Raw genomic sequence first — 27,361 nt, forward strand, 5'->3', positions numbered from 1 at the left:
ACTCTAGAAATTCCATGAAAACATGAGTAAAGAGTACAAAGACTGAAGCAACTAGGACATAATAGGAAAAAAATAGGAAAAACATAACAGGAAATAACGTGTAACATTTTTAGCACAAAATTAATCATCCACATACCTGTTTTTGATGTGGTAATATATTGCAAGAGCTACACTGTAAAATAAAATGCAGAGTTCAACGTTTTGTAAGCATGCATATTCAACATGTTATATCATCTGTCTGACCATAAATATTTAAACTTAAGTCAAATAATCCACCTGAACCCATTTAATTCAGAATACTGATCAAGTATTCTTCATAGCAAGTCAATCTTGTACTCAATCCCAGCAATCATTAAATCTTTTCCAGAAATACCAAAATTTCAAGAAGTATTTAGAAACAAATTCTCTTTCTACTCAAAATTTTACGCTTTCTTCACTTGTAAAATACAGGCACTATGTGAAACAGGTAGTGCAAATCAAACATCATTGGAAATTTCCAACTTAGTACCTCCTAGTCTAGAAAAAACTGTGGCTTATTTATAACTACCAGAAAAAATGTGAGCATCACCTACAGTGGTTTGCTATTTTTTTCTCTTAAATCAATAACCTCTCGGCAATCCACTTACCTTATTCATACACTTGTTGAACTAACTGTAACTCGTAGTTAAAATTTTATTTTACATTTTAAAAGATCTGAATTTAATGAAGACACTCCCCTCACCTGAATACTTTTTCTCAAATAATGTTTTTCTGACTTTAAAAAAATGCATTATATTCATATTGTAGAACTTTTGGAAAATACAGTAAGTATATTAAAAAAAAAGTAAACGCAAAAAAAAAAAAAAGTAAACGCTGGGCAGCCCAGGTGGCTCAGCAGTTTAGCACCACCTTCGGCCCAGGGCGTGATCCTGGAAACCCGGGATCGAGCCCTGCATCGGGCTCCCTGCATGGACCCTGCTTCACCCTCTGCCTGTGTCTCTGCCTCTCTCTGTGTGTATCTCTCATGAATAAAAAAACAAAATCTAAATAAACAAACAAACAAATAAATAAATAAAAATTTAAAAAGTAAACTCTTTGCCCAAAGATGACTACTACTTTTGAGATATATAAATATCTATTCCTATTGATAAATTTTATGTGTAAACAGGTTTGTGTATTACTTTTATCTTACCACTAAAATATGCTTTAAAACCATGATTCCAAATGGCTGATTATATTCCACTGTAGAGTTGCTGAATAATTACCTAATCCCCTGCTTTACTGAACACTTGTTTCTAATATTTTGCAATTATAATTAACACCATATTGATATCCTCATGGATAAAGATTTGTGCAACCTGGGACTATATTATTTCTATAAGAAAACAATTACAGAATGTTTTCTGTATTAATTAAAGTCATTAATAATTGTAAGGCTCCCCACATACACTGGCAACTATTTTGCAGAAGTGTGCCAGTGTTCTTCCCCATCAGTCTGTTGCAACCTCACCCTTTGCTGACATTTACCTTAAATACTCCGAAAAAATGTCCTCCAATCGGAGAGGTAAATTAAGTACTTGTTTCAACTCAGGTGAGTTCCTATGATCACCTGTCAAGTTGGCAGGGTTATTCATGTTAACTGGCCAATAATACTTTTTAAATTTCCTCTTCTGTAAACTGTCTAAATCATTCCACTATTTTTGTTTCACTTTAAAATTTATTGAAGAGAACAAAATGTATTTTTTAAGCTTCTAAGACTATTACTTATTCACTGTATCAGATTGTGTTCTGGGTACTCAGAGCACAGAAACTGCCATCCTGGCATCAACATCCAGGTAGAGGGCTCAGTCCTAAACATTTCAGCTTACTCAGCGCTGGATTCCAAAGAGCTCAGAGGCTCGCCTATGACTTCCTATGACAATACAAGAACCTCTTGTCTCTAGACCTATTCATCATATGATTTCAGCTAAGTGTTAAACATCTTCATGAGCAATGGCAATATGTTCTTCTCCTCCTAACAGCTTCAAGAGCGTCTAAGGTGAAGGAATTATAACTGGAGTAAAAGGTCTTCAGAATTAAAAAATAATAATACTATCTTCAAGCATACATTAACAGTCCTGTGAAGAAAGAAAGCAGGCTATCAACTTATTCTTAAATGAGAAAAATTCAGATTCAGATACTGGATACCAGGATCTCTGACTGGTATAGAGGTTTGTTTAATTCATTTAACAGGCATGCTGTGATGACTGTTTTCTATTCTAATGTCAGATTTAAATTGATGTTTCATGACTGTGTTTGGTGTAGTAACTAGCTTAGTCACTTGGGACTGAGAAAGAAGATGCCTTCTTTGTGAGGGAGCATGACACACGAAAAATATCTCTGGGCTGGGAGTCAGAACAACCTGGGTCTAAAACCTGGCTCCTAGGAGCACCTGAGTAGCTCAGTTGGTTACACATCTGCCTTCAGCTCAGGTCAGGATCCCAGGGTTCTGGGATCAAGTCCCACACTGGGCTCTCTGCTCAGCAGGGAGTCTGCTTCTCCCTCTTCCTCTCACATTTGTGCTCACTCTCTCTGTCACGCTCTCTCTCTCAAATAAATATTTAAGATCTAATAACTAAAGCAAAACAAAAAAAACCCACCTCCTTCATTTATTAGAATTCAATCACCTCTGAACCTACATTTCCTCATCTATAAAATTAGGACTATTCAACCTATATTAGAGAACCGTTTTTATAACCAAACGAAATATATAAAAGTGAAAGTTCTAAAACAAAAGTCATTATTATGGTTATTATATAATAATTATAACAATTATAATTCCATCCCAAGAGGTGCTTTGCTTCTGCAAATTGAATGAAAATCTTGAGGTCCCCAAAGTCACTATCCTCTGAATCTCCTGAGCCAAAAGCAAGGTTGGACATTATCATGACCTTAAACCTTCAGGAAAAATAGAGCCACAATGTAGGACAATTTCCACTCAAGGTTATATCCCAAGAAGTAAGAAAACAAAGCTCAGAATTCACATATAGTGTAGCTCCATGGCCAGTTTAGTTGGTTATCTTGAAAGAAGTGACTGCTCGGGGCAAAGAGCAGTCAGTGGAAACCAGTCCCACACTTTGGGCTTCAGAGGCCTAGTTAATTCTGCTACGTCCTCAGAAAATGGTGAGATCGTACCAAAGATGGGCTGGAGTCAAACCAGAAGTACATTTGGAATAAAGGGTTTGCTCAACTGCTTTTGCCATATAGCTGGGAATAAAGAAATGTTTTCTTGACGAAGAAAACAAAACAGACTTGTGACTGCTGGCCCTCTATGTGACCTCTTAGCTAGAGCCAACCTAGCAAAGCATGCAACAAATCCTCAAACCTTTGAAGACCAAGAGGTGGTGTGTTCTGGTAGCACAGAGAAGCTGAACCAGAGGTTTGGAGGCAGGTGGGTAAAGCAGCTGCTCTCCAACACTCAGGGCCCAAGGACCATGGCAATTTAGTCAACAGTGTGAATGGGGCTACCCCCCGGCCCTCCACCCTGTTCTCTAATCTCATTCCTATGCCTGTCACAGAATCTTGGATAGGGGGAATGGAGATAAGCTGCAGAGGCATGGGGGTTGGTTTGCAAATGCTAAATTCATACCACAGCTGTTGGCATTTAGGGGAAAGATGGGAAAATCAAGTTCTCAAAAAAGAAATTTTGCCCATGAAAAGAATGAGCACAGAATGCCCAAACTTGTTATACTTAAAACTTTTCATTTACTGTTAGAACAGCAGTCAACCCTCCATGCATTCCTCAACTAGAATTTGTAAATATGTTTGTTCATTTTGGCAACCCACAATTTACAGAAGGGTTTTCTTTTAAAAATTTGGTTAGAAATCGATGTTTAGAACTCAGAGGATATTCTTGAAGAAACAGGGATTCATGCTTGTTTTCAGGAAGCAAGTTCAGCCTACAGATACTCACCATGTGCACAGTGAAGCTCAAGAATATTCATGGTTTTGATATTTTTAATGTCTTGGGGGAGAGGACCAAGAAAAGGGCTTGGATTTAGGGAAAGCAGAAAAAGCAAAAAAGGAGACCAGGAGTTTCCTTTTGATAGGCAGAGGATAAGTTTTAGCACAACTTAAGAACAGAAGGGCACCCGGATTTAGCTTCTTCCGAGTATCCCCTTCCCCTTACACCATCATAGACCCTGGCTAAAGCTCACCCAGCCTGCTAACATCTTGAAATGTTCCTTACTCCTTGGCTCCTTGATTATAACCCAGCCAAGTGTGAGATACAGGCATTTACAGGGAAGGATTCTGATGGTACTACTTTAGTTAGGGTCTACCCTGCTACCAGGCTCAAAATACACATTTTTAAAAACAGGGCACTTCTTAAAATAAATGAACCACTGACTGAAGGAATTTCAGGTGGCACAAAGAAAGTGTCTTTCAGATCAGGTAAGTCATAGTATCTACACTGAATGTTTTGTTTCAATAGTCTACTCGTTAACTGGGCCAGCTTTTCAGCTTTTTCCTCCATGTATTAACCTATAATTTAAAAGTTTCACATGAACTCTGATGGGGAAGGGGAAAGCAAGTGTCAACTTACACCAGGAGTTGTCACCCTTGGCTGCCTACTAGACTCTCCTAGGGAGGGTGTCAAAAATCCAGACACCAGATCTGTAGGGCAGGACATCAAACATCAGCATGCCTTCCAGCTCCCAGAGGACTCAGGGTGTAGCCAGGGCTTGGAACCACTGATTTGCACAGCAGCACATTTATAAACTTAAGTGACACTGAAATATCAAAGTGCTAACCAGTTTTCCCATCAGGCTCCTAAATGTCTATGTCACAACCAGTGGCAATTTTAAGTTATCCAAGGGTGAAGTGTTGAGCGACTGAGTCGGATCCATTTGTAAAGCCCAAGAGCTCTGGCTGGCCCTGAAAGCGAAGGTGCCCTCTGCTCCACTTGGCCTCCCTTCCTGCTGAAGAGGATCCCAGAATTAAAGAGAAGTTAGCAGCTTTCATTCTGGGGTCTCTGGAACTTGTGCAGATGTCAACAGTCGCATGGTATATATATCTTCAGGGCTTTCCACTCCTCTCCACAATTACTAATGATTTACTCTAGGAAATACTTCCAAGAGGTACTGTACTTCCTATTTTGTGGCAGTAAACTCTGGCCCAAAGGCAGGAAGTGGCTCAGTCAAGGTTATGTAGAGCAGTAACATGCAAACCTCTTCTGAGCTCTAAACATGGACTGTCTGGGTCTATGTCCCCTTGTCATTTATCAAGCCCTTAAATGCCACAATAATAAGGGAAGAAGCTACATTTCTAGTTAGATCTTAGAAAATGTGCAACTGTTCAGGAGAGAAGGCAGCTTCCCTCAAGTGGGCCATCTTCCATCTCGCCCCGGGAGTGGATGCTGTCCAGGAGTGGATGCTGTCCACAGAAGACTGATCCAGTCCCTGCTGCCTGACCAAGACTGTGATTTATTGTCACATATGGTCATACTCAGAAGAGGGCTTCTAAGCCTGAAAACATGGCCCACTGAAATGAAAGAATATTTCCTATTTAGAAATTTAAACACGTACATCATACACAAACTTAGACTGCTGTTAAATGTGTAATTTCTTGAACACATATAGCACATCACGTTTTCTGTGATCTCTGTCAAAGGCCATTATTATCACAATGCTAATGGGAACATTTCAAAAAAAAGTGTTTCTTCTCTCCTACCTTCCATTTTAAATTAAGGAAACTAAAACCCAAAAAGGAAAGGATTTTATCCAAAGACCCCTCTTCCCCCTGTAAACCCCACTTTAAAACAAAGTTCCAAAGAGAAGGGTCTTACCCCAAACCTTCCCTGTTGTTGAAACAGCCAAGATCAGAGCTCAGATCTCCTGATTCTGGGCAAACACATTTTTACTGTCAGGCCTGCTTCCTACTGTAGCCCTGGGTCTTAAATGGGACCACAGAAGCCCTGCCTTATTTCAAAGGTAAAATATTAGTAGAGTAATTCTAGGATGGCTTTAATAAAAAGTGGGAAGGTAGAAAATATGCATAGAAATCAAATAATGTTTTCATCTACATTTAAAATAATTTTTAAATTTGGCGTTTTATGTAAATGGTAATGTGCACAAATATTTGAACACTTCACATTTAAACCAAAATCACATTTTAAAGAGATTTCCTCAATAGTCAATGGCCTCCTTCAGCCCAATCTTACCACTCAGACCCCACAACCAACCAGTTAGCTGTCAGGTTAAGGAACAGAAAAAGCATTCAGTTAGGCAAAAATGCATATACCTACCATTTAATTGTATACTTGAGGTTTGGTTGACTGACTGTGCTATCATCTAGGAAAATAGTGGAGCAGGAGCTGTATTTCCTCGCTATTTGTCCTGGAGGATGCTAGAAAACAAGGGCAATAAGACAAGAACAATTAAATGGGACTCAAAATTCTTCCAAGAAACACCATCCCCTTAAACTTGGGATCAGACCACAGAGGAAAAATGTCTTACACAAGAAATTTTAATACTACCTGCAAGAACAGTACAAACACACTTTCTTCATACAATGAAATCCCTCCTACATGTACAAGTCACCAGCACTGCTAGTCCCAAACCTCCTTCCCTGGGAGAACAGCACTCTCCTTGCAGAGTCCACACAAATCACCCAGCCTGGGGCCTGTGTGAAACAAGAAGTACATCCTTGTTACACCAGTGAAAGCCCCTTATTAAGGCAGCATCTTGGTTTTATGCATCAAAATGAAGGCAAGAGACAACTGTACCCATTCTCCCTATCCCTGAGGTACAGCTGATTTGGAGGCCATGGAAAATGCAGCCAATGTAAATTTAGATCTCCTGGTTAATCAGCTTGAATTTCAGGAGGCGAAGTTATAAAGACAAAAGTATTGCTTTGCTAGGGGCAAAATACATTTTAAAGAGGAAGACTATCTGATAATTTTGAAAATACAATCCCTGGATGACCTTCAGGTAGTGCCTGCTCCATCTTATGACTGGTTCTTTCACAAATGTATAACTGTTGAGCTCTCTGAGGCACCTGAGAACTGAGAACTACTTTTGAAAGGTACTGGTAAAGAATACAGAATTTATATTATGCACTGATGACATCTAATTGAATACTAAGTAGATTTTTGGCAATATGTGGGTGATATGATTAGTAGACATTGCTCCGGATAATTCTTATTCAAAAGCAAGTTAGGGGAAAAAAATAAAATAAAATCACCCAAACAAGCTTCCATTTACCTGGTGCTATGTTGACCATCTAAGTGGCATTTTCAGCGACTAATCCAAATGATCTCTTTAGGGCTAATAAAATTGCCTGCCTCAACTGCGCACTTGCAACAAAATCCTCAGTGTTTACACTTTACTAATGTAAAGGAAGCCTTAAATAGAGACCAAATGCCCCATTCCACACTTTAAAATATACTTGTTTAAAAAGGTTTCCTCTAAATTAAGTTATGAAAACAGGCAGTAGCCTGAGAAATACAAAAAGGATGTTAATAAACAGAATCTCCCCTCAAAACTAAATAAAAATATAAGTCACTATTTTAAGTACCCAGTTCCTTAGATCATGGCTAGAGGGCACCGCACTACTGAAACATTCTAATCCTCCCTAGCACTGGTTTATAAATAGCATGTGGGTCAGAAGGAAATAACCAAAGTCAGGAAATGCAGTTCTTGGGCTTTCCTTCTTAAGCTCTCACTTCTGTGCCTGTGTAAGGAAAGGGCACAAAGAAAACTTGCAAAGTTCAAGTTATGATTTGAATGTCAATTTTAGATGGCATTTTCACATCTATCAAATCAATCACAACATTCTCATTAAGACAATCCAAAGGCACTAAAAATATTTTTTTCTTTTCTTCAGCTCTTATAGCAATCATATATGTCACACAAAACACTAAAACTCAAAACATAAGATAGCTATTAATTCAGGTGGCAAGCTTTTGAAGGTCTTAATGAAAGTTTCTCCATGGGTGCAAAATCTACTACAAACAAAATCTCAATAGACACTATATTTAACACAAAAATTCAGTAATTAATTGATGTGTTAATGAATTTTTAGAGACATGGTATAATCCCAACAATGCAGCAAAATGACAATTCTAATTCACTTCCATTTCGTGTGGTTTCAATTATCCCCTCTGATACAAATTTCTCAGGATTGAAATGTGATGGGAACTAAACCTAAGAAAACATGGGCATGGGAGTCCAGGAAAGGAGATGAACACACACAAGTGAACATAATCTACATCCCTTCACAGTCTAAGAAACTCCCTCCATGAGCCCACAGCTACATAGGTGTACCCTGGGCACAAACAATCCCTAAGGGTCAGAGGGTCATTAGAAGGGTGGCAGCCTCCCAGCACTCAGGGCTGGTGTGCCAAAGCCCTCAATTTGCCAAGGGAACACCAACTAAGCTTTCATATTATACAACAGGTTCTAAACAAAATACAAATCCTTGGTATTAAGTTATACAGATTTTTAGTCACAGAGTGCATCACTCTAAAACAGTATTTGGGTGTTAAGTCACTTGTTTAATGTAAGAACTACAAGATTCAGAGAATGTAAACTCTGGATCTGAAATCTACATCACTAAAAAGGCTCAAATAATCAGAATCCTGTAGCAGAAAAGCTCTTGATTCCAGGGTTGCTCTCCTGCTTTGGTTTCTGTTTTGAATGGCTCCATGTAGCAGAGGGAAGGGAGAGCCAGCCCGGGCCCCAACACCTCTCAAAAGGCACCAATGTGTGTCCTGCAACATGGACAGCTTGAAACTCTGGCCCTGCCTCTGAAGCATCTGAGCCACATGCACACACATTCACAGAAACGCATGTTCTCATTTGTTCAATATTTTGAATAAGCACATGGTACGCCAGTTTTAAGACTATATAACATAATAGTACATTGATTTAGTTGTCCCATGGTTCTAGGAAGTCCAGAGGCTTGTACATGTGTGTGTCTGGCAAAGCTAAAACCTCCCAGTTAGGTTTCAGTGTTTCTGCATAAAGAACATGGCAAAAAAAAAAAAAAAAAGAAGAAGAAGAAGAAGAAGAAGAACAACAACAACAACAACAACATGGCCATCTGATGCACTGGTAACAGTACTGAGGAAGATGGTGGTGTTGCAGGTGTGAAGCAGATTCAGCCATGACTAAGAGCTGGGCAAGTTACTCAGCCTCCCTGTCTGCACGTCACCTCCCTGTCTGCCACAGAGATGACAGGGTCATATGAGGAGCAGATGAGTTAATATTCATTAAGGGTGCTAGCAGTGCCAGCACAAGGGAAGCATTCTAACAGTACCTGTAAAATAAAAAGTATACTAAACATGTAAAAAAAGTGATAGGAATACTTTTTATGCTAATGTCTGTTTTACATATGAGAAGTATACAGAACAAAATACACCTAGGATAGTATCTGACTGGAAAAGGACAGGTGCACTGGCTTAGACAGACAGTAGTCTTGGTGAATGTCAACCATGAATGGCTTGGACAGGGAGCAGAGAACAGTCCAATTAATGAGAAGTCCAATGATGGATTTTAAGGAAATAAATGCTCTAAACTATTATTCAAAATATTTTAAGAAAATAAAAGTTTCTATCTTTGAAATTGTGTATATTTTACAAATTAAGTAATAAATATGTGGAATAAAACTTTAGAACTGAGTGAACGTCATTGAGTCCACCTATTCATGTGATGCCTACGGTATAAAATAACCTATTATTTACACCCAGATCCATTAACACACAATTGTTGGACTGTACATTTAAGACGCTTTCATGGAGGAATTATCATGTGTCCCAAATACCGAGATTATCCCTTCCTGTAATTCCAATTAGATGTCTGTCAGATACAAAGACATGTAGATACACACACAACCACACATACACACAACCGCACACACATATGCAATCCAAGTGCAGGACAAAGAGAAATGAGGGTACAGGGATAAGACTTGTCACTGGACCCTCCAAATGACCAGAAATCCTTCTCCCAACTACTTGAACCCCCTGCCTTCTCAGATCACTCTGACCTTCCATGGGCAGCAAGCATCGCAGAGAACCCATAGACCATCAGGTAGCAACCACTCGCCTTACTGCTGCTTCCTCCTTGTCAAAGGAACGTACCTGGAGTACTGCTTCCCTCACCTCCAGGGGAAGATCTAACATTCTCCAGGCCAGGGCTAGTAAATGACTCCGCTTCTTCACATTTTCTAGAAGTCGGCTCACCCTTCACATGCAATACACCCATTCACAGAGAACTCCAAGCTACTGTGATGAGTCCTTTCCATCCCTAGCTCTCTCCTATTTCCCTCTATCTCTCTGACTACTCAGTCCCTGTTTGTGGACTGAACTTCTCAGTACTCCCTGGAAGGTGACAGTCTTTTCTTCTCCCTGTGTGCAGTCCTCCTGGGGACCCATTAGCTCAACATCCTTCTGCTCTCCTTTGAATCTCAAATCTCTCCTCTTTGGCCCCACCTCTCTTCCAAGCTCTCCACCTAAATGTTCCTCATAGGCACCTCAAACGACACACTAATCTCTTCTTCCATTCAATTATAATGGCTTAAAACAAAAAAAATCCACAAAATATTCTTGAATATTGTGTCTTTCCTTTGCTCTCCTTGCATCAGGCACTATTGAACCTACCTGCTAAACACATTTCAAAAGTATTTTCCTCTACATCCCTCCAGCCACTAACTGGTAAATGAATGGCCTCCATCACTTCTCACTGTATTACTATAAAAGCCTAGGCTCATTCCTCTCCAAACCAGTCTTCCTCTGATGCTGTGATCTTCTTACAAAGCCAATCAAATTACCCCCCACCTCCACCCCGCTTAAATGATTCAGAGGTTCTCCACTGCAGGACCAGGACACTCATCAGCTCTTCATCTCCCCAGGTCACCACTCCCTTCTTCCTTCCACATACACTACACTTTGACATAATTAAATGCTGACATGATGCCAATAACAAATTTTATTTAACGGTCACCAAATAAAAGCCAACAGCATTCTGGATATTTTATATGTGTTCACTTACAGCTCACAAAACCCTCCAGAATTCTCATTTTGCAGATAAATCAAGGAGGTCAGAGAAATTAAGTACTATTTCTGAGGTCAAATCTAAGACACCAGAGTTCACATTTGTGAACACATTTGTCTGACTCCAAAGTTCATGCCTTCCTACTAACAGCAAGAAGGAGAGTGCCATGTATTAACAACCTGACAAACAGGAGCTCCTGGCCCTCGCCATTGGACAGAGAAATAACAATGACATGAGCACAGGACCCAAAGTCCTGGTTCTCTTGTGGTCCTGCTAGGAACCAGATCATGTGAATGAGACACTCCAGTTCAGGTGAAACAAGATTATAGCTGAAGTTTGAAGTAATAAGAGTCCAGCATATAGTCCTGCCACTGATCAGTTGTGTAACCTCGGGCAAGTTAGTTAAGTAGGATGATAACAAGCCCTGGCTTGCTGGGGACAGTCTTAGTTTGCCCCTGTTGTCCTTGAATAACCAATAACAGCATCCCTTTTCACACTTAATAGTGTCCTGGTTTGGGCAATAAATTATAAGGTTCCCATAATGCTTTACCTCCCCCAAACTTCAGTGTCTTCATCTGTAAAATATGGAGAGTTGACCCACCCCTCATTGTGGTGCTGTGAGGGCTAGCCCAAGATAACACTTGGAGTGCTGAGCACATGGACATGTTCAACGAATATTATTAAGTCACTTAAACACCTAATCTCTGTGCTTTAACTTCCCATTTTCAATGGTTGGACAAAACTGACCTACTATTTCTTAGGGTTTGTTAGTATCAAATAAAAATTAAACATTAGAAAATATGAGGTAATATTAGTAGAGGAAAAAAGTTGTAAAAGTTTGGAAAAAAAAAAAAAGATAAAATCTCCAAAAACAAAAGTTCCCTCTTTTTTTTTTTTGGATCCCAAGGAGAGCAAACCATGCTGATCTGCATGGAGAGGAATAGTTTCCCAGAGCACAGAGAAATGAAATTTGTACAAGTATTTCTTTATTAAGCATTAATTAGCTAAAGGTCTGATTTGTATAAAATATATGTGGGAAGAGCACAGGAGAGGAGGAAAAAGAGGCTGGGTTGCCTACTGCCAGCACCTGCCACCACCTGAACACTCACGGTATGCAGTCTCACGAAACCATGAAGGTAAGTGTGGTAGTTCCCTCAATAGATTAAGAAAGTATCTTTGCCCAAGTCACATAGCCAATACGGAGATTCTGTGCAGGTCCCAAGTCCATACAAACCGAGGGCACTTATCTATGAAAGCAGAAGCACTCAAGCTCAGAGCAGAGCTATGAGAGAGAAGAGCTCCACCAGCATCCTCCAATACCACCACAGGCCTCAGACAAAATGACAAAAGAACAAAACAAACGAAAGATACCTCATCTTTGATTTCACGATATTAACAAACTAATATTCCATGGGAAGAAAAAGGGAGACTGAACAGCTTTTTGCAGGATCGACTTGTTATAGCAGGGAAAGACTATAAGTTCTGAAAGACTAAAGAACTAAAAGAAAAAGCAAATATCCATGGAATTAAGAAGAGAGGAGGACAAAATCATTAATTTATGAAAGTAGAAAATAAACCAACACTGGATTTCAAGAACATAAACTGGGCAAATGCCAAGACTGAGGTCAAATTTTGCTCTGTGAATTATGCATGCTGTCACTACAAAATAATTACATTCATTAATACACTTCAATCCCAGGTCTAATGTTGGTTTTATTACGGCTCAGTGCACCAACTCTACATCGAGAAGTACTTTTTCTCATTAAATTTCTGGTTGTGAGGCAAAATCCAGAAATATAATCTTTTAGGCCTGGCATTATGTGAGGTGGAGAGGTTTTCCTGGTAGCACTGAGGGTGTGCGGTGCTGCCCTGGGCCTTCCACCCCCTGAGGAGGCTTCTGGTACAGCAACTAGCACAGGGTTTATGCCTCAGCTCTTTCTGCAGCTACAGAAGAAACAGTTCACTTTCCAAATAACATTTTTCCATTACTTAATTTTTTAAAGAGATTTTCTTTATTTATTCATGAGAGACACACAGAGAGGCAGAGACATAGGCAGAGGGAGAAGCAGGCTCCATGGAGGGAGCCTGATGCAGGACCTGATTCTAGGACTCCAGGATCACAACCTAAGCTCAAGGCAGACGCTCAAGCACTGAGCCACCCAGGTGTCCCTCCATTATTACATTTCTTAAATGCAATGGCATATACAGTCCAGGCTATATTTTTTGGGATAGAGTGGGGCGGGAAATGAGCAAATTCCAGAATCCTGAGGGTAAAGTAGGGTGGACGCTTATTCAATGTAGGCCTTAAATTTTTTAATCTACAGAAAGACTCAAAAATAGGTTAAACCTGCCTCAAAATGTAAGAAACTCAAGTTTCTTTCCTACTTCCTTTGAGCTCCCTCTTCTAATTAGGAAACTGTCAAAGAAGCTCAAATATGCACAATACAAATGTTCAAAGGTCCACATACATCATCTCCACTGCCATTCATAATGATCCTGCGAGGTAGTTCCAGAAGGTAAGCCAACAGCACTTCTCTTTAAGGGTGACAGAATCAAAGCACTTGATCAAGTCACCAGGAACCAGGCATCACAAAGTGGAGATTTTTCAGAACAATAAGAATTCTGGCCACCTGACTCCTAATAAAGTATTCTTGCTACACAATCTTGTTCTTAAGCAATATCCCTTCAAAATTCTCAATGAATGCAGTCATAGTTATATAGGTAAAACGTTTCTGGTTCCAGAAGATCATTTCTTCTTTTGGTAAAAGTTTAAAAAATAAAAAGGAAGAAAAGAAAAAATAAGAGTTGTGATTTGAAGACACAAGTAGCTTATTGTTGATGAGAGTTTAAAACTGAATTCATTGGACTGAAGATGCAATATTAATAGCCAAAGACCAGCTACTTTGGAAAACGTTTTGGCAATTCCTCAAAATGCTAAATACAGAATGACTGTATATTCCAGTAATTCTACTCCTAGGTATATGCCCAAGAGAAATGAAAATATATCACTACACAAAAACTTGTACAAGAATGTTCATAGCAGCATTATTCCTAACAGTTAAAAGGTGGAACAACCCAAATGTCTATCAACTGACGAATGGATAAATAAAATGTGGCCAAGCTAGACGATGAAATAGTATTTGCCATAATAGTATTTGCCATAAAAAGGAATACACTACAGTATGGATGCACCCTGAAAACATGCTAAATGAAAGAAGTCCGTCATAAAAGGCTATATTGTAGGATTAGATTTATATGAAATGTCCAAAAGAGACAAATCTATAGAGGCAGCAAGCAGAGTAGTAGCTGCCAGGAGTGGGGGTGGTGTTGGTGGTGATGAAGAACACAGAGTGACTGTTAATGAATACAAGATTTCTTTTTGGGGTAATGAGTATGTTCTAAAATTGACTGTGGTAATAGCTGCACAACTCCATGACTATACTAAAAACCATTAAGTTGTATACTTTAAAAAGGTGAATTTTATGGTATGTAAATTATCTCAACAAAGCTATTTTTTAAAAATAAAAATAGTTAAAAACCAAAACTAAGAAAAAACCTGATGGGATAGACTAGAACTGGAAATTTTTACTGTATCAGTACAAATTAACAATTTCTAGTTATAAATTTACTAATTATGTTTGCTGAATGGGCCAGCTAGGAGCACTGAACTGACACCCCAGCAGCGATGAGTATACCTGAACTCTAGGTCTGGGTTTTCTACTACTGCTTGTCACTGAAAAAAAAAAAAAAAAGAAGAAGAAGAAGAAGAAAAAGAATCAGAGAAATGGCTGATCCCAGCGCTGACCTAGGGAGGTACAAGGTGAGCCTGTAATATCATACTATGCTAAAAAGCAAGAGAGTACTAAAAAAGAAAGAGAGAGAGAGAGAGAGAAAGAGAGAGAGAGAGAGAGAGGCATACCACAAGAACACAGAGCCAGTTTGAAAAGACTGCCATTAGACAAATCTAGGGAAATGTGAGTATCAAAACAATTAAGCACAGGAACAGCTATAAATCACTGATAAAACAGAAATCCAGAAGTCCATACTAAAGATGGATGGATGGTAGGATGGGTGGATGGGAAGAAAGGGTTTCCCCTGAGGGCAGAATGATGACTGCCAAAGGGCTGGGAAGTTAGCATTCTGCATTCAAAATATAAATATTGGTTTAAGCAAGAATGATCAACAGATGTTAAATCTGGGGTTGGAGGTAAGATGCAGGATATTTGTTTGCACAGTCCACAGACTGCTTATTAGTTGGCAGGGGAAAAGCTTTTAAATACGGGGTAGAGAATTTGGACGGCACCTTGCAGGGTGATCAAAATCAACATTGCCAACGAAGTCAGAAGAATATCGTGTCTCCAGATTTGAAACACAAAGCAGCGCAAGGAGCATTCCATTCAGGCTGTAAATGTTCTCCCAGTTCCTTCAGAGAAATCCAAAACAGGAAACATTCTGTTAAAAAAAAAAATGGCGTGCCTGGGTGGCTCAGTCAGTTAAGCATCTGACTCTTGGTTTCAGCTTAGGTCATGATCCCATGGCTGTGAGATCAAGCCCTACATTGGGCTCCATGCTGAGTGGGGAGTCTGCTAGAAGATTCTCTCCCTCTGCCCCCATCCCAATGAATAAATCTTTTAAAAACCAAACAAAAAACACCTAGCCCATATTCTTCAACAATGTTAGTGTCATGAAATACACGGAAAGGCTGAGGATCTCTCCAGATTAAAGGGCACTGAGGGGCACACCAACCAAGTGTCATGTGTGATCCTGGATTGAGAGCAGTACCAGAGAAAAACAGGCTACACAGGACATGATGAGGCCACTTTAACACAGCTGCATTATAGACAATTAAAAAGAACTGCACCCAAAAAAATAAATAAAAAATAAAAATAAATAAAAAGAACTGTACCAATGTTCAATCCCTGATTTTGATAACAATATTGTAGTTACACAGAGAATACCCTTGTTCTTAGGAAATACACAGTAAAATATTTCTTAATACTGTACTTTAAAGGGAGTGATGCAGGTAATTCCCAAACAATTCAGAGAAAATATATAGGATAATGATCAGAGGATGAGTAGAATCTGGATAAAAGGTATATGGGAATTTTTTGTACTATTATTATTACAACTTCTAGAAGTTTGAAATCTTTCAAAAAAGTTAAATATATACATATATACATGTAAAAGTTACACATGCTTCTCTATAACTACCTCACACATGTAACACATAAAACTTTATATAATACACATATGTGTAACAATATTTCTATAAAGTAAAAGAACAGGGTGGGAACCTCTGCTCAAAGGGCAAGGGGTAGAGAGTTTGCGTTCTAAAGAGCTTTTCTTGCAAAGTTCTTGCTCCTTCTCAGACCTCCTGTTTTTCCTTTGCTTTCTCTACTCCAGAAATCCCTAAACAAGATGATAAAGTTGAAACTGAGGTCAAGAGAGTGAGAAGTAAAAAATAAGATGACACAGTAAAGAGGGTACCTGTCCAGCTCACATAAGCAACAGTAGTGAATCCTCTACCCCTAGAAAATGACAACAAAGGACCTGGGAAGTCACAGGTTGAGGGCATCTAAGAACAGCTCTTTTCACCCATCCAGCAGTGTCTAAGCAATGAAAACCAGGAAACCGTGGTCAAGAATTTGTGCCGTCTACAGATAAGATCCTAACAGCGCATACAAAAGATCATGGTTTCAAACACAACAATGCCCCCTGACAACATGCCATGAATTCTCTGGGACAAATCCTAACACTGGTTCAGTGACCCCTTCACTTGTATGTCTCATCAAGGAAACTGCAGTTTTCAAAATGACTTACGGAGGCACCAGGGAAGCAATTCCACCTGTCAGCTATCCTGTATTTGTACAGACTATTATTACATTTCACAAGCGTCACTTTATTTGTGCCACCTGATGAGTGACAGAATGAAGGGGAAGGATGAGTGTGGTGGAAATAGGAGAGAAACAGGACAAGCAAAAGTGTTCTAGAGACATAACCAAGACCCTCAAAGACCTGATGTCTTACAGACTCTCATCTGTATCAACATTATCAACGTATACACCATTATCATTTCTAGATATTCTAAAACAAAACAAAACTGAGAGGAAACAAAGCATGTCCCCTATTTCAATATCCTGTGTCAAGTATTATGAGGATGTGAGAATGAAAGTATCTAAGATTCCCTTAGTGAACTGTGAAAATCCTATAATCTTGTATCACTACAACTTTCCTATAAATTTGAAGTTATTCCAAAATATGAGGTGGATCCTTTGGTCTTCCTGGACTTTTAAAAATCTTACTGAGATTAAAATCTTAGGGAGGCTTCTTTCACACTGTCCAAGCATATTGTATTGATGCTAACATAGCAGTTCATAAATTTGTATTCTATTAAGAGCAAATTTCCCAGGGAGGCAAAGCAAAGTTTAGAATTTTTTAAATTTCAGTTCCTGGATCAAACTCACTTCATTCTTTGACTTCTTATGGCTTAAGAGATATAGGAATATAACAGAATAAACATTGTTTTAAAAGGAATATACCCTATCTCATTCAAAGCTGGAAGGCAGAAATCAATTCAGAATTTAACTAGTTTGGACCCTCAACTTTATGGTCAACCAATATTCGATAAAGGAGGAAAAACTATCCACTGGAAGAAAGACAGTCTCTTCAATAATTGGTGCTGGGAAAATTGGACATCCACATGCAGAAGAATGAAACTAGACCACTCTCTTGCACCACACAAAGATAAACTCAAAATGGATGAAAGATCTAAATGTGAGACAAGATTCCATCAAAATCCTAGAGGAGAACACAGGCAACACCCTTTTGGAACTCAGTAACTTCTTGCAAGATACATCCACGAAGGCAAAAGAAACAAAAGCAAAAATGAACTATTGGGACTTCATCAAGATAAGGAGCTTTTGCACAGCAAAGGATACAGTCAACAAAACTCAAAGACAACCTACAGAATGGGAGAAGATATTTGCAAATGACGCATCAGATAAAGGGCTAGTTTCCAAGATCTATAAAGAACTTATTAAACTCAACACCAAAGAAACAAACAATCCCATCATGAAATGGGCAAAAGACATGAAGAGAAATCTCACATAGACATGGCCAACATGCACATGAGAAAATGCTCTGCATCACTTGCCATCAGGGAAATACAAATCAAAACCACAATGAGATACCACCTCACACCAGTGAGAATGGGGAAAATTAACAAGGCAGGAAACCACAAATGTTGGAGAGGATGCGGAGAAAAGGGAACCCTCTTACACTGTCGGTGGGAATGTGAACTGGTGCAGCCACTCTGGAAAACTGTGTGGAGGTTTCTCAAAGAGTTAAAAATAGACCTGCCCTACGACCCAGCAATTGCACTGCTGGGGATTTACCCCAAAGATACAGATGCAATGAAACGCCGGGACACCTGCACCCCGATGTTTCTAGCAGCAATGTCCACAATAACCAAACTGTGGAAGGAGCCTCGGTGTCCATCGAAAGATGATGGATAAAGATGTGGTTTATGTATCCAATGGAATATTACTCAGCCATTAGAAACGACAAATACCCACCATTTGCTTCAACGTGGATGGAACTGGAGGGTATTATGCTGAGTGAAATGAGTCAGTCGGAGAAGGACAAACATTATATGGTCTCATTCATTTGGGGAATATAAATAATAGTGAAAGGGAACAGAAGGGAAGAGAGAAGAAATGTGTGGGAAATATCAGAAAGGGAGACAGAACATAAAGACTCCTAACTCTGGGAAACAAACTAGGGGTGGGGGGAAAGGGAAGGAGGGCAGGGGGTGGGGGTGAATGGGTGACGGCCACTGAGGGGGGCACTTGACAGGATGAGCACTGGGTGTTATTCTGTATGTTGGCAAATTGAACACCAATAAAAAATAAATTTATTATTTAAAAAAAAAGAATTTACCTAGTTAAGATGACTATGAACTCTCTACACAGTATTCCCAAACAAAATTGGAAAGAATATATTCCATTCTGATCCTAACAATTATGAAAACACTATATTCATACTCAAAATACCAGAAAGACTTTCATTAGTTTTGGTGTTGAACTTGGAAAATTAAACAGAATTTATCTGTATTCCAATAGGCAATAAAAGTAATAACATCAACATATGCATATGGTGTTATAATTAGTTTGCAAATCACCTTCTTTTCCATTATATCATTTGAGTCAGGTAGGCCAATAATTATGTCCCATTCTTGAGAGAGGAGAACTGAGACTTTCAGACTTTTTCAAAGTCTCCAAATTATCAGGTGGCAGGTCTAGGGCTTGAGCAAAATCCTTTTAGCTCTAAGTCCAGCTAACAGTGTGACTACTGCTTAACTGATAAGTAATATCCTACAGTTACTTTATTCTCTCACAAAGTTTCTAGAACTATCACCTGTCTCATTATTAAGACAAATACTATCATTGTTTTCCATGAGTGTAAAGTAGGCCAGCCATTCAACTTCTGATTCATTCTTTTTTAATACCTTTTTTCTTTTTAAACTTCTTAGAATGATCAAATCAGTTTAGGTATGCTGTTACCAAGTGACAAGAGGATGTCATAGAAATATTAACACAAAGTAAAAGGCATGAATTTTCCCTAAGTTTCAAGGGTGATTCTAGACTGGACGCCTGCAATGTGCCACTCACAATTTATAAAGAGAGATCTACACATTCTAATTAAAAGATTCATTGAAATAACTAACCTTAAACAAAAAGCAAAGCCGAAACTTTAGCCAATGTTGAATGAAGTAGAAACTTTAAACAAAGCTCTTTACCCAGCCCTCTTTTAAAAACCTAAATGTCATTCATAATGTATTACATTTTCCTATAACTATTAATACTAATTACTTTAAACATAGAAAGATGATTAGTTGAATATGAATCTTTATAATGCACCCTGACTTAACTATCAAAATAACCAAAGAGGTTTATCCTCAAATGGTTTCAAGCTTTAAAATCTATAATAATTCTTTTAGAGGCAGCCTCTTTTTACTTAATCCTTTATGAATGTCTTGGCTCGTCTGGGCCAATTAAATAAAGGCCCATCTCTCTTCCAGCCTGGGTGGTGTTTCATTCTCAACTGATCCTTTCCCTGTTAATGTTCCCAAAGTCTACTCCTGTCACTTGCCAAGGTGTTACTAGCTGGGAGCCAGAAAAGTCTAATTCTCTTCCATCTAGTACAAGCTATTTCCCCCACAGACATTATCCAGGAGTAGAGTTGACCACACTTACATTCTAAAATGGCTTACCTAGAGCCACTGCTTTCATTTTTCTTAAATAGTAGCTAGCCTCCTTGTAGATTTTCTTAGCAACATGTACTGATTAGGTTTTTCAGAACATGAAGGAGAAATTAAAGAAACAGCACCCCTCAAAATAAAGCCACTAAAAAAGAGGTTTTATAAGCAAGGGCAAAGAATGACCATCATTCCACAGTTCAACAACAAATTAGATTACAAATTTTTGTTAGGGCCAGTATTCAGAAATGAGTTCTAGAAACTATCCTATAAAAATTTAATTATAAATATCATCTCTAACTTTAGATAAAAAAGCTTAACAACCTCTGTCCAAGTGAGAACTGATAAATAGTACCTACCCTGCATGGTTACTAAATAGGTTAAACCAATTAGAACAGACCCAGACACAAACATGGTAATCAACAGACTACTGATGATGACAATTCATCCTTTGTCTAGTGTTCTAACTTATAACACCCAGGTGTCTAAGAACCTGAACACAGATGGTTTATTGGCCTAATTTGAATATACAGTAACTTCACTCCAATTATATTCCAGTCGGTTGGAATGGCGCATTCCAATGGCTTTTCTCAGCACATGCAAAACCAATATGCTACTTTACAACTAGGTCTATTCACAAACTAGAGGGTAATACTGTTACACAGTCATCTGTTATGTAAGACAGCACAGAGATTTATATAGGAAGTACATTAGAGCAGATGTCAACAGCTGTGTAATTTCACTCTTTGTATCAGATGAGATGTTTTACAGAGGGCTGAGGGCTGAGCTGGCTTACAATACATAGCCTACCATTCTAATCCATATTCTGGGTACAAGAGATATTTACCCAGTGTATACCCAGGACTGTATACAACACAAAGTGTGAGGTTAAGTTGGAGAAATATCCAAATAGATCTGCAGGTCAGCACTATGACAGCACATCTCTGTCTCATTAGCCACAATCAGAACAGGGTGGCATGGGCTAACTCCTATCCTCCTCTTTCTTCAAAACACCTTTATAATAGAGCTGCAATGACCAAGAAAGGCAGCTTGTCTGCCGTTTCAGCTCATCTCTTCTTTGCAAGTTCCTTGTCAGATTTGCTAATGAGTCAGAAAGCACCTACCCCAGAGCATCCAGCAGGCAAAGAAATGAAAGATAAGGATTTACAAAATTAGTTCAAATCACTCAAACTTCTATGTCTAGGTATATACTGTTTTTTTTTTAAATAATGCTTATGTTTTTCTTGTGACATAAATTTTAATTTCACAGATACTTTACACATTGATGCTTCAAAATTTGAGAAGGACAGGGAAGAGGTCACAAATGCTTTAAGAATCCAATAAAAATTACAGACCCTCTCTCTGACCCTTCTGACACTGTATAGGAATATCTATACTGACTTGCCTAAGAAGGAATTATCAATCTTCCAAGGGTGAACCATGGAGCCCCTTTGAGAGCTTGGGCCTGGCTTATGAATTTTTCAACTGCATTTTGTCCAGATCTCCAATGGGCAGGGAAGGCAGTATTATAGCTATAAGTCTCTTTAACATAGCTTCAGTGCCAAGTACCTCAAAATCCACAAAAACTTATATGCAAACAGTTTAGAAATTCTGAGAAAGTCCTTGTAAGGTCAAATACATCATCATTCTTTTCAATATGAGAATTTATAGCATGCTTCTTTTGGTAATTCACCTACTTCATCATTCTTTCCTAAATAAAGAGGCATATATTTAGAAGGAGAGGAAACTGGCAGGTCTCCACACTCCTGAGGGGTAGAGGTCGGGGTGTTCCAGGGTGGAGAGGTGTTCGTGGGAGGGCAGACAGAGCAGAGAGTGGAGCCAGCCAGCGGCATCTGCCTCTCCAGGAAGAACAAAGTACCTCAAAGAGACACTTCATGCCTAGCCAGTAGGGGATGGAGATACTGCTCAGAACTGGCCAAAAGACTAGAGCTGAACTTTTTAAATCCTTTTAAAACTAAAGTATTATCCAGTTTATTCTTTCTGCAGGAACTCTAAGAACAAAGGGACTCCGCTGGACCTCTAAATACCTATTAAGGAGAGGAAAGAATATGTGGAGACAGCCTCATGGAAACAATTATGTGTTTATTCAAACAGAAGTGAATTACAGGGAGAAAAATGGTAATGGTGCCGGCGGGGTGGGGGATAGTAGAAGAAGGAAAGAATTAGAAATTTAACAGAAGTGGCTTTCATTTGGACCTGTGTAGTGTGTGCTATGGTATTGTTCATACATACCTTCCCGTGAACAAAAGCAGTTTGGGGCTTCTGGAAAAACACTTTACAGTGGAAATACCAAGCCATACTTGCCCAATTACAAACCAAACTGAGCATATGTACATCACAACATTCTTCACATTCTTCCACGTACTGACAAAATACATGAACCCTTTGCACCTACTCCAGACATGGTTATTTAAGCTCTTTACACAGTATACTCGTTATGAAGAACACAAGGAGACAACTTCACTTACATGGTTAATGAAGAGACTCTTGCGTTTTTCTCTCACTGTGAAAACAAAAGATGCGACAGAAATGTTACATACCTGCATGCTAACCCCTTGCAGACTGCTGAGGACTAGGCCTCTTGTGTCACAGTACCATCCTTCCACCAACCAACATACCCAGGTGCTCAATTACCATATGTAAGACTATGTGACCTGCACAAATGCAGATCTGAACTTGGCTAACAGAGCAAAATACATACCCAGTTAAAGTATGGCAACTGCAGCTACGATTAGCTGAGTAGTAATAGCTTTCCAATAACTAAATTAATTAGTAATTTCATAAAACTTGATGCTTCCATTAATTTAGGATGATTAACCAGTAATAAGACTATTTCTAACTCAACCAAACCTATAAAGATCCACACAATTTGGGTGAAATATATATAATAATAATAATAATAATAATACATGCAACAGCATTAAGACACAAGACAGATAATGTACATCAGAAGCGTTATTTATCGTGGAAACCAACTGCGCTGAGTGCTGGGTGCTAATGAATAAAACCAGGCAGTATCCTCTCCCTCGGTAAGGCTGGTAAAATCCACAATAAAAAATACTGCCCTGTCTAAAAGAGCATTTCTCCTACTACTGTCTGTGCATCATGGCTCAGCCTTCCCTACATCAGACCTTAGTGTTTCCCAAGTCCTTAGCCCCAAAGATGTAGAAGGGTGACAGTGAAACCAGAGGATTATTAAAATAACCTAGGAGCACTGAGTTTTGCCTCTTTTTTCCTAAAGACTTACTTTTGAGGATACATATTAGTCACCTGGCATATTTATTGAGTAGGGCACTACAGAGGAGATAAAGACCAGGTTTCCTTCAAGGGGATGACATCCTTGGTTCCTGGGAATCCATAATGCTACCTCATACAAACTGCATACAAATCCAGTTCATCTGAGGAGGAAATTTTTTTTCTTGGTAGTCAATCCATGACCCAAGTGCGGAATGTTGTGCCCAAGATCGCGAATCCGGGAAACCAAGGAGCTGACACCGATGCAAACACATGAGGGTTTATGTACAAGCTCGAGCCTGGGTCCAAGTATACCCGACGCAGCGGAACAGGGACTTGGACCCCAAGACTAAGAGGCTTAGCAACTTTATAGGGGCCAGTGGCCAATGGGATACGCAGAAAGTTGGTCCACTGAGCCGGATTTCCGGTTAGGGTGTGCCCTGGTCTTTTTTTTTTTTTTAATACTTATTTATTTATGATAGACAAAGAGAGAAAGAGAGGCAGAGGGAGAAGCAGGCTCCATACCGGGAGCCCGACGCGGGACTCGATCCTGGGACTCCAAGATCGTGCCCTGGGCCAAAGGCAGGCGCCAAACCGCTGCGCCACCCGGGGATCCCTGCCCTGGTCTTTGACTAGGGCGGGGCAGTATCACTGAGCCGGATTTCCGATTAGGGCGTGTCCTGGGCTTGACTAGGGCGGGGCAGTGCCCTAAGTAATAAGCAGGTCAGCACAAGGCGGGTGCAGCCCAAAATAGAGTCAGTCCTGCTCTGCTTGTCCAGGGGTAGGGGATTTTGTTAAATTTCCTGGGTCCCACACGGAATCACTAGTTTTCTTTTCTTTTCTTTTTTTTTTTTTAATTTATGACAGTCACAGAGAGAGAGACAGAGAGGCAGAGACACAGCAGAGGGAGAAGCAGGCTCCATGCACCGGGAGCCCGACGTGGGATTCGATCCCAGGTCTCCAGGATTGCGCCCCGGGCCAAAGACAGGCGCCAAACCACTGCGCCACCCAGGGATCCCGAATCACTAGTTTTCAAAAGCCCTGCAGCTGATCTGCCGGAGGGGGCTTGGGAAATGCTTTCCTATGTTTACATTCTGTTCTTCAATTCACAAGGAAACATTTTGCTTTTCCTTAGAAGTCTTATCATCTCTGGCATGAAGGCTGTCCCTCTTCCTATCTCAAAGATGCTTGAGATACAAAGCAAAAACCAACTTGAGGATCCTGCTGAGAGAAGGTACTTATACGTGGCCATCAGATGGATTCATCTGCAGGCCACTGGCATGCACTGCACACGGAATGTGAGGTACCCTGGCCATGGCAGTGGCCAAACCAGCACCCCGGGAACTCAAGAGCATATACAACAGCAGCAGATCATGTCTGCTATTCACAGTGTGGAGGCTGCATGATTTCTTTTGACCTAATTCCAAATAAGCATCATTCACACATGAACCACAACAGTAGAAAAATGAGGCTCTGGCAGGAAGCACTGTGTTGTAACTGGCATATTACTTTGTATGCCTGGGTGTATTCTCTGCACTAAGTGTGTGTACATGTGCATGTTTTGCTTAAATCAATTTGATACTAAATTATGTATCTATTCAAGGTTGTTCTACCACATAGGGGTCTAATGACATTTCCATGGTGGTTTTTCATTGGCTGAAGGGATCTGGAAACACTTTCTGCACAGGTAGTAGACTTGACAAAGTTTCTAGCAAATTTCATAGGTGACATTTAGTTCTTCCTACGGCCTCCCAGAAATAGGTTTGTGCAGAGGGTGTATATCTCCCAATTATGGCAACTGCCTCCAAGGCCACTTTAATGCCCTGTATCACCTAGCCTCCAAAAGATAAAAGATATCCATGCCTCAAGGAATATTAGAGCTTCTTTTGTTGTTGTTGTTGTTGTTGGCTATTATTATTTCGTAGAGCTTCTTATATATGGGCACTGTTGAAAAAATTAAGCGTTATTCAGAAATAGGAGAGAGGGCTAAAAATCAGAATCTTCAATAGTATGGGTAGAAAGTTTTAACAATAAAGTTTATATAACAAAAAACAAAAAACCACCCCAAACAAGTAGGAATACTATATAAAAGTATATACTATTCTTGTACATCTACAAAAATAAGTCTCAGGGAAGAATCATGAAGCCCAACTGGTTCCAATTAGAAGAGTGAAAAACAGGGATCCCTGGGTGGCGCAGTGGTTTGGCGCCTGCCTTTGGCCCAGGGCGCGATCCTGGAGTCCCGGGATCGAATCCCATGTCGGGCTCCCAGTGCATGGAGCCTGCTTCTCCCTCTGCCTGTGTCTCTGCCTCTCTCTCTCTCACTGTGTGCCTATCATAAATAAATAAAAATTTAAAAAAAAAAAAAAAGAAGAGTGAAAAACAAAATTCACTAAGACCATTATAAAATACCTAAGGATAAGGTACCCAAATCTATTATAGAATATCTTAGGCACTCACTGTTTTTAAACAGATGAATACCTATGCCTTACCCTATTTCACTCAGAGCAACTGGACCTGCTGAATCTGATCTGAAATCTGGGTTCATGGGATTATTTTGTATTCTGTAGTATTCTGTAATCCACTCCTAAGAGGGCCTTTCCAAAATCAAGTCTGCAAAGTATCTGAAAGGCTTTTCTGTACATATATCCCTGTAACTGACTTCCTTGTGGAGTGTCTCCTGAATCCCAAAACCAACCGCCAGTTCCTTCTCAAATAAAAATAGTTCTCAATATCCATGCTTGTATAAGGTGACCTGACCATAACTGCCCGGATCTAGGTATATATCCATTCCTAACTGAGCTAATTCTCTCTCCTAGGAATCTGGAGATGTTAGTTCATCACACTAGCACCTAATCTGAAGGCATAAGGTGGGTGGGATGAAGTGCAGCTCCTTCTGAGCAGAAAAGAATTAACACAGAAGGTTTGACTGTGCATCCCTGAAATGGCCTGTTTGCAAGGGAGACCCTAAGCTGGTGTCTGAGAATATGGATTTAGGGAGGGTTTCCTACCATTCCCTAGCTGATAAAAAGTGGCTCATTGTGCTTACATTGTGCAAACAATACGGTTTATGCTAAATACCTGCTTTCCTCCTGGGAGTCTAGAATTTTTGTACATACTGGGCAGAGGCTGCCTACTTAACCAGTCCTCAATAAAAATCCTGGGCACTGGGTCTCTAAGGAGCTTTCCTGGCTGGCACATGTTACAGGTTGTCACTGGGGAAACCTAGCACATCCTGTGTGACTCTACCTGGAGAGTACTCTTGGAAGCTTATAGTATTTTCTGGACTTCGCCCATGTACCTTTTCCTTATACTGATTTTGCTTTGCATATGTTCTTTGTAATAAGCCACAGCCATGAGTATGACTATTTTTTGAGGGCTATGACCCCTAATGAATCACCAGAACTGGGCAGGGGGGTAGAGGATCACTCTGAGGATCTCCTCCAACACACCTGCCATGCAGAAACGAATGGGTGATGAGGAGGGTGAGGAGGAGATGGTAGGTGCTTCCTTATTCCTAATGGCTTTTAGTCCTTATTTCCCATGACCTATAAGGTTTCTCAGGTACCCTGGCGCCCTTACAATTAATTATTCCTTTTCCCCTAAGCTAGTAGGAATACGATCAAGACACTACCACAGGAGAAAAAACAATAAGTGGAAATTCTTACACTTGTACCACCAAAAACAATGAATTATACCGCTTAAATTTAAATCTGTCTTTAAAATAAATTTGAAACTACTGAGACCAGTAATCAGTTCTGAAATTCAAACAGCTTTTAGTCATTTTATTTTATGTAATGGTAGTAGCAATATGCCAATTCATTTCTGACATTAGCTT

General features: G+C 39.6%; 1 protein-coding gene across 1 annotated transcript in view; it reads right to left on the reverse strand.

Moving 5' to 3' along the window:
* The window catches only part of CCNY (cyclin Y), a 232,873-nt gene that overhangs the window by 48,526 nt on the left and 156,986 nt on the right, over positions 1 to 27,361 (reverse strand). Inside the window, exons 3-5 of the mRNA XM_055308617.1 lie at positions 22,758 to 22,792; positions 6,263 to 6,363; positions 137 to 172 (exon numbers count right to left, since the gene is read on the reverse strand). Coding sequence (XP_055164592.1) covers positions 137 to 172; positions 6,263 to 6,363; positions 22,758 to 22,792 — 172 coding nt within the window. The remainder of the gene's footprint in view (positions 1 to 136; positions 173 to 6,262; positions 6,364 to 22,757; positions 22,793 to 27,361) is intronic.

This window comes from Nyctereutes procyonoides, unplaced genomic scaffold (genome assembly GCF_905146905.1).
Source record: "Nyctereutes procyonoides isolate TBG_1078 unplaced genomic scaffold, NYPRO_anot_genome, whole genome shotgun sequence".
Taxonomy (NCBI): Eukaryota; Metazoa; Chordata; class Mammalia; order Carnivora; family Canidae; genus Nyctereutes; species Nyctereutes procyonoides.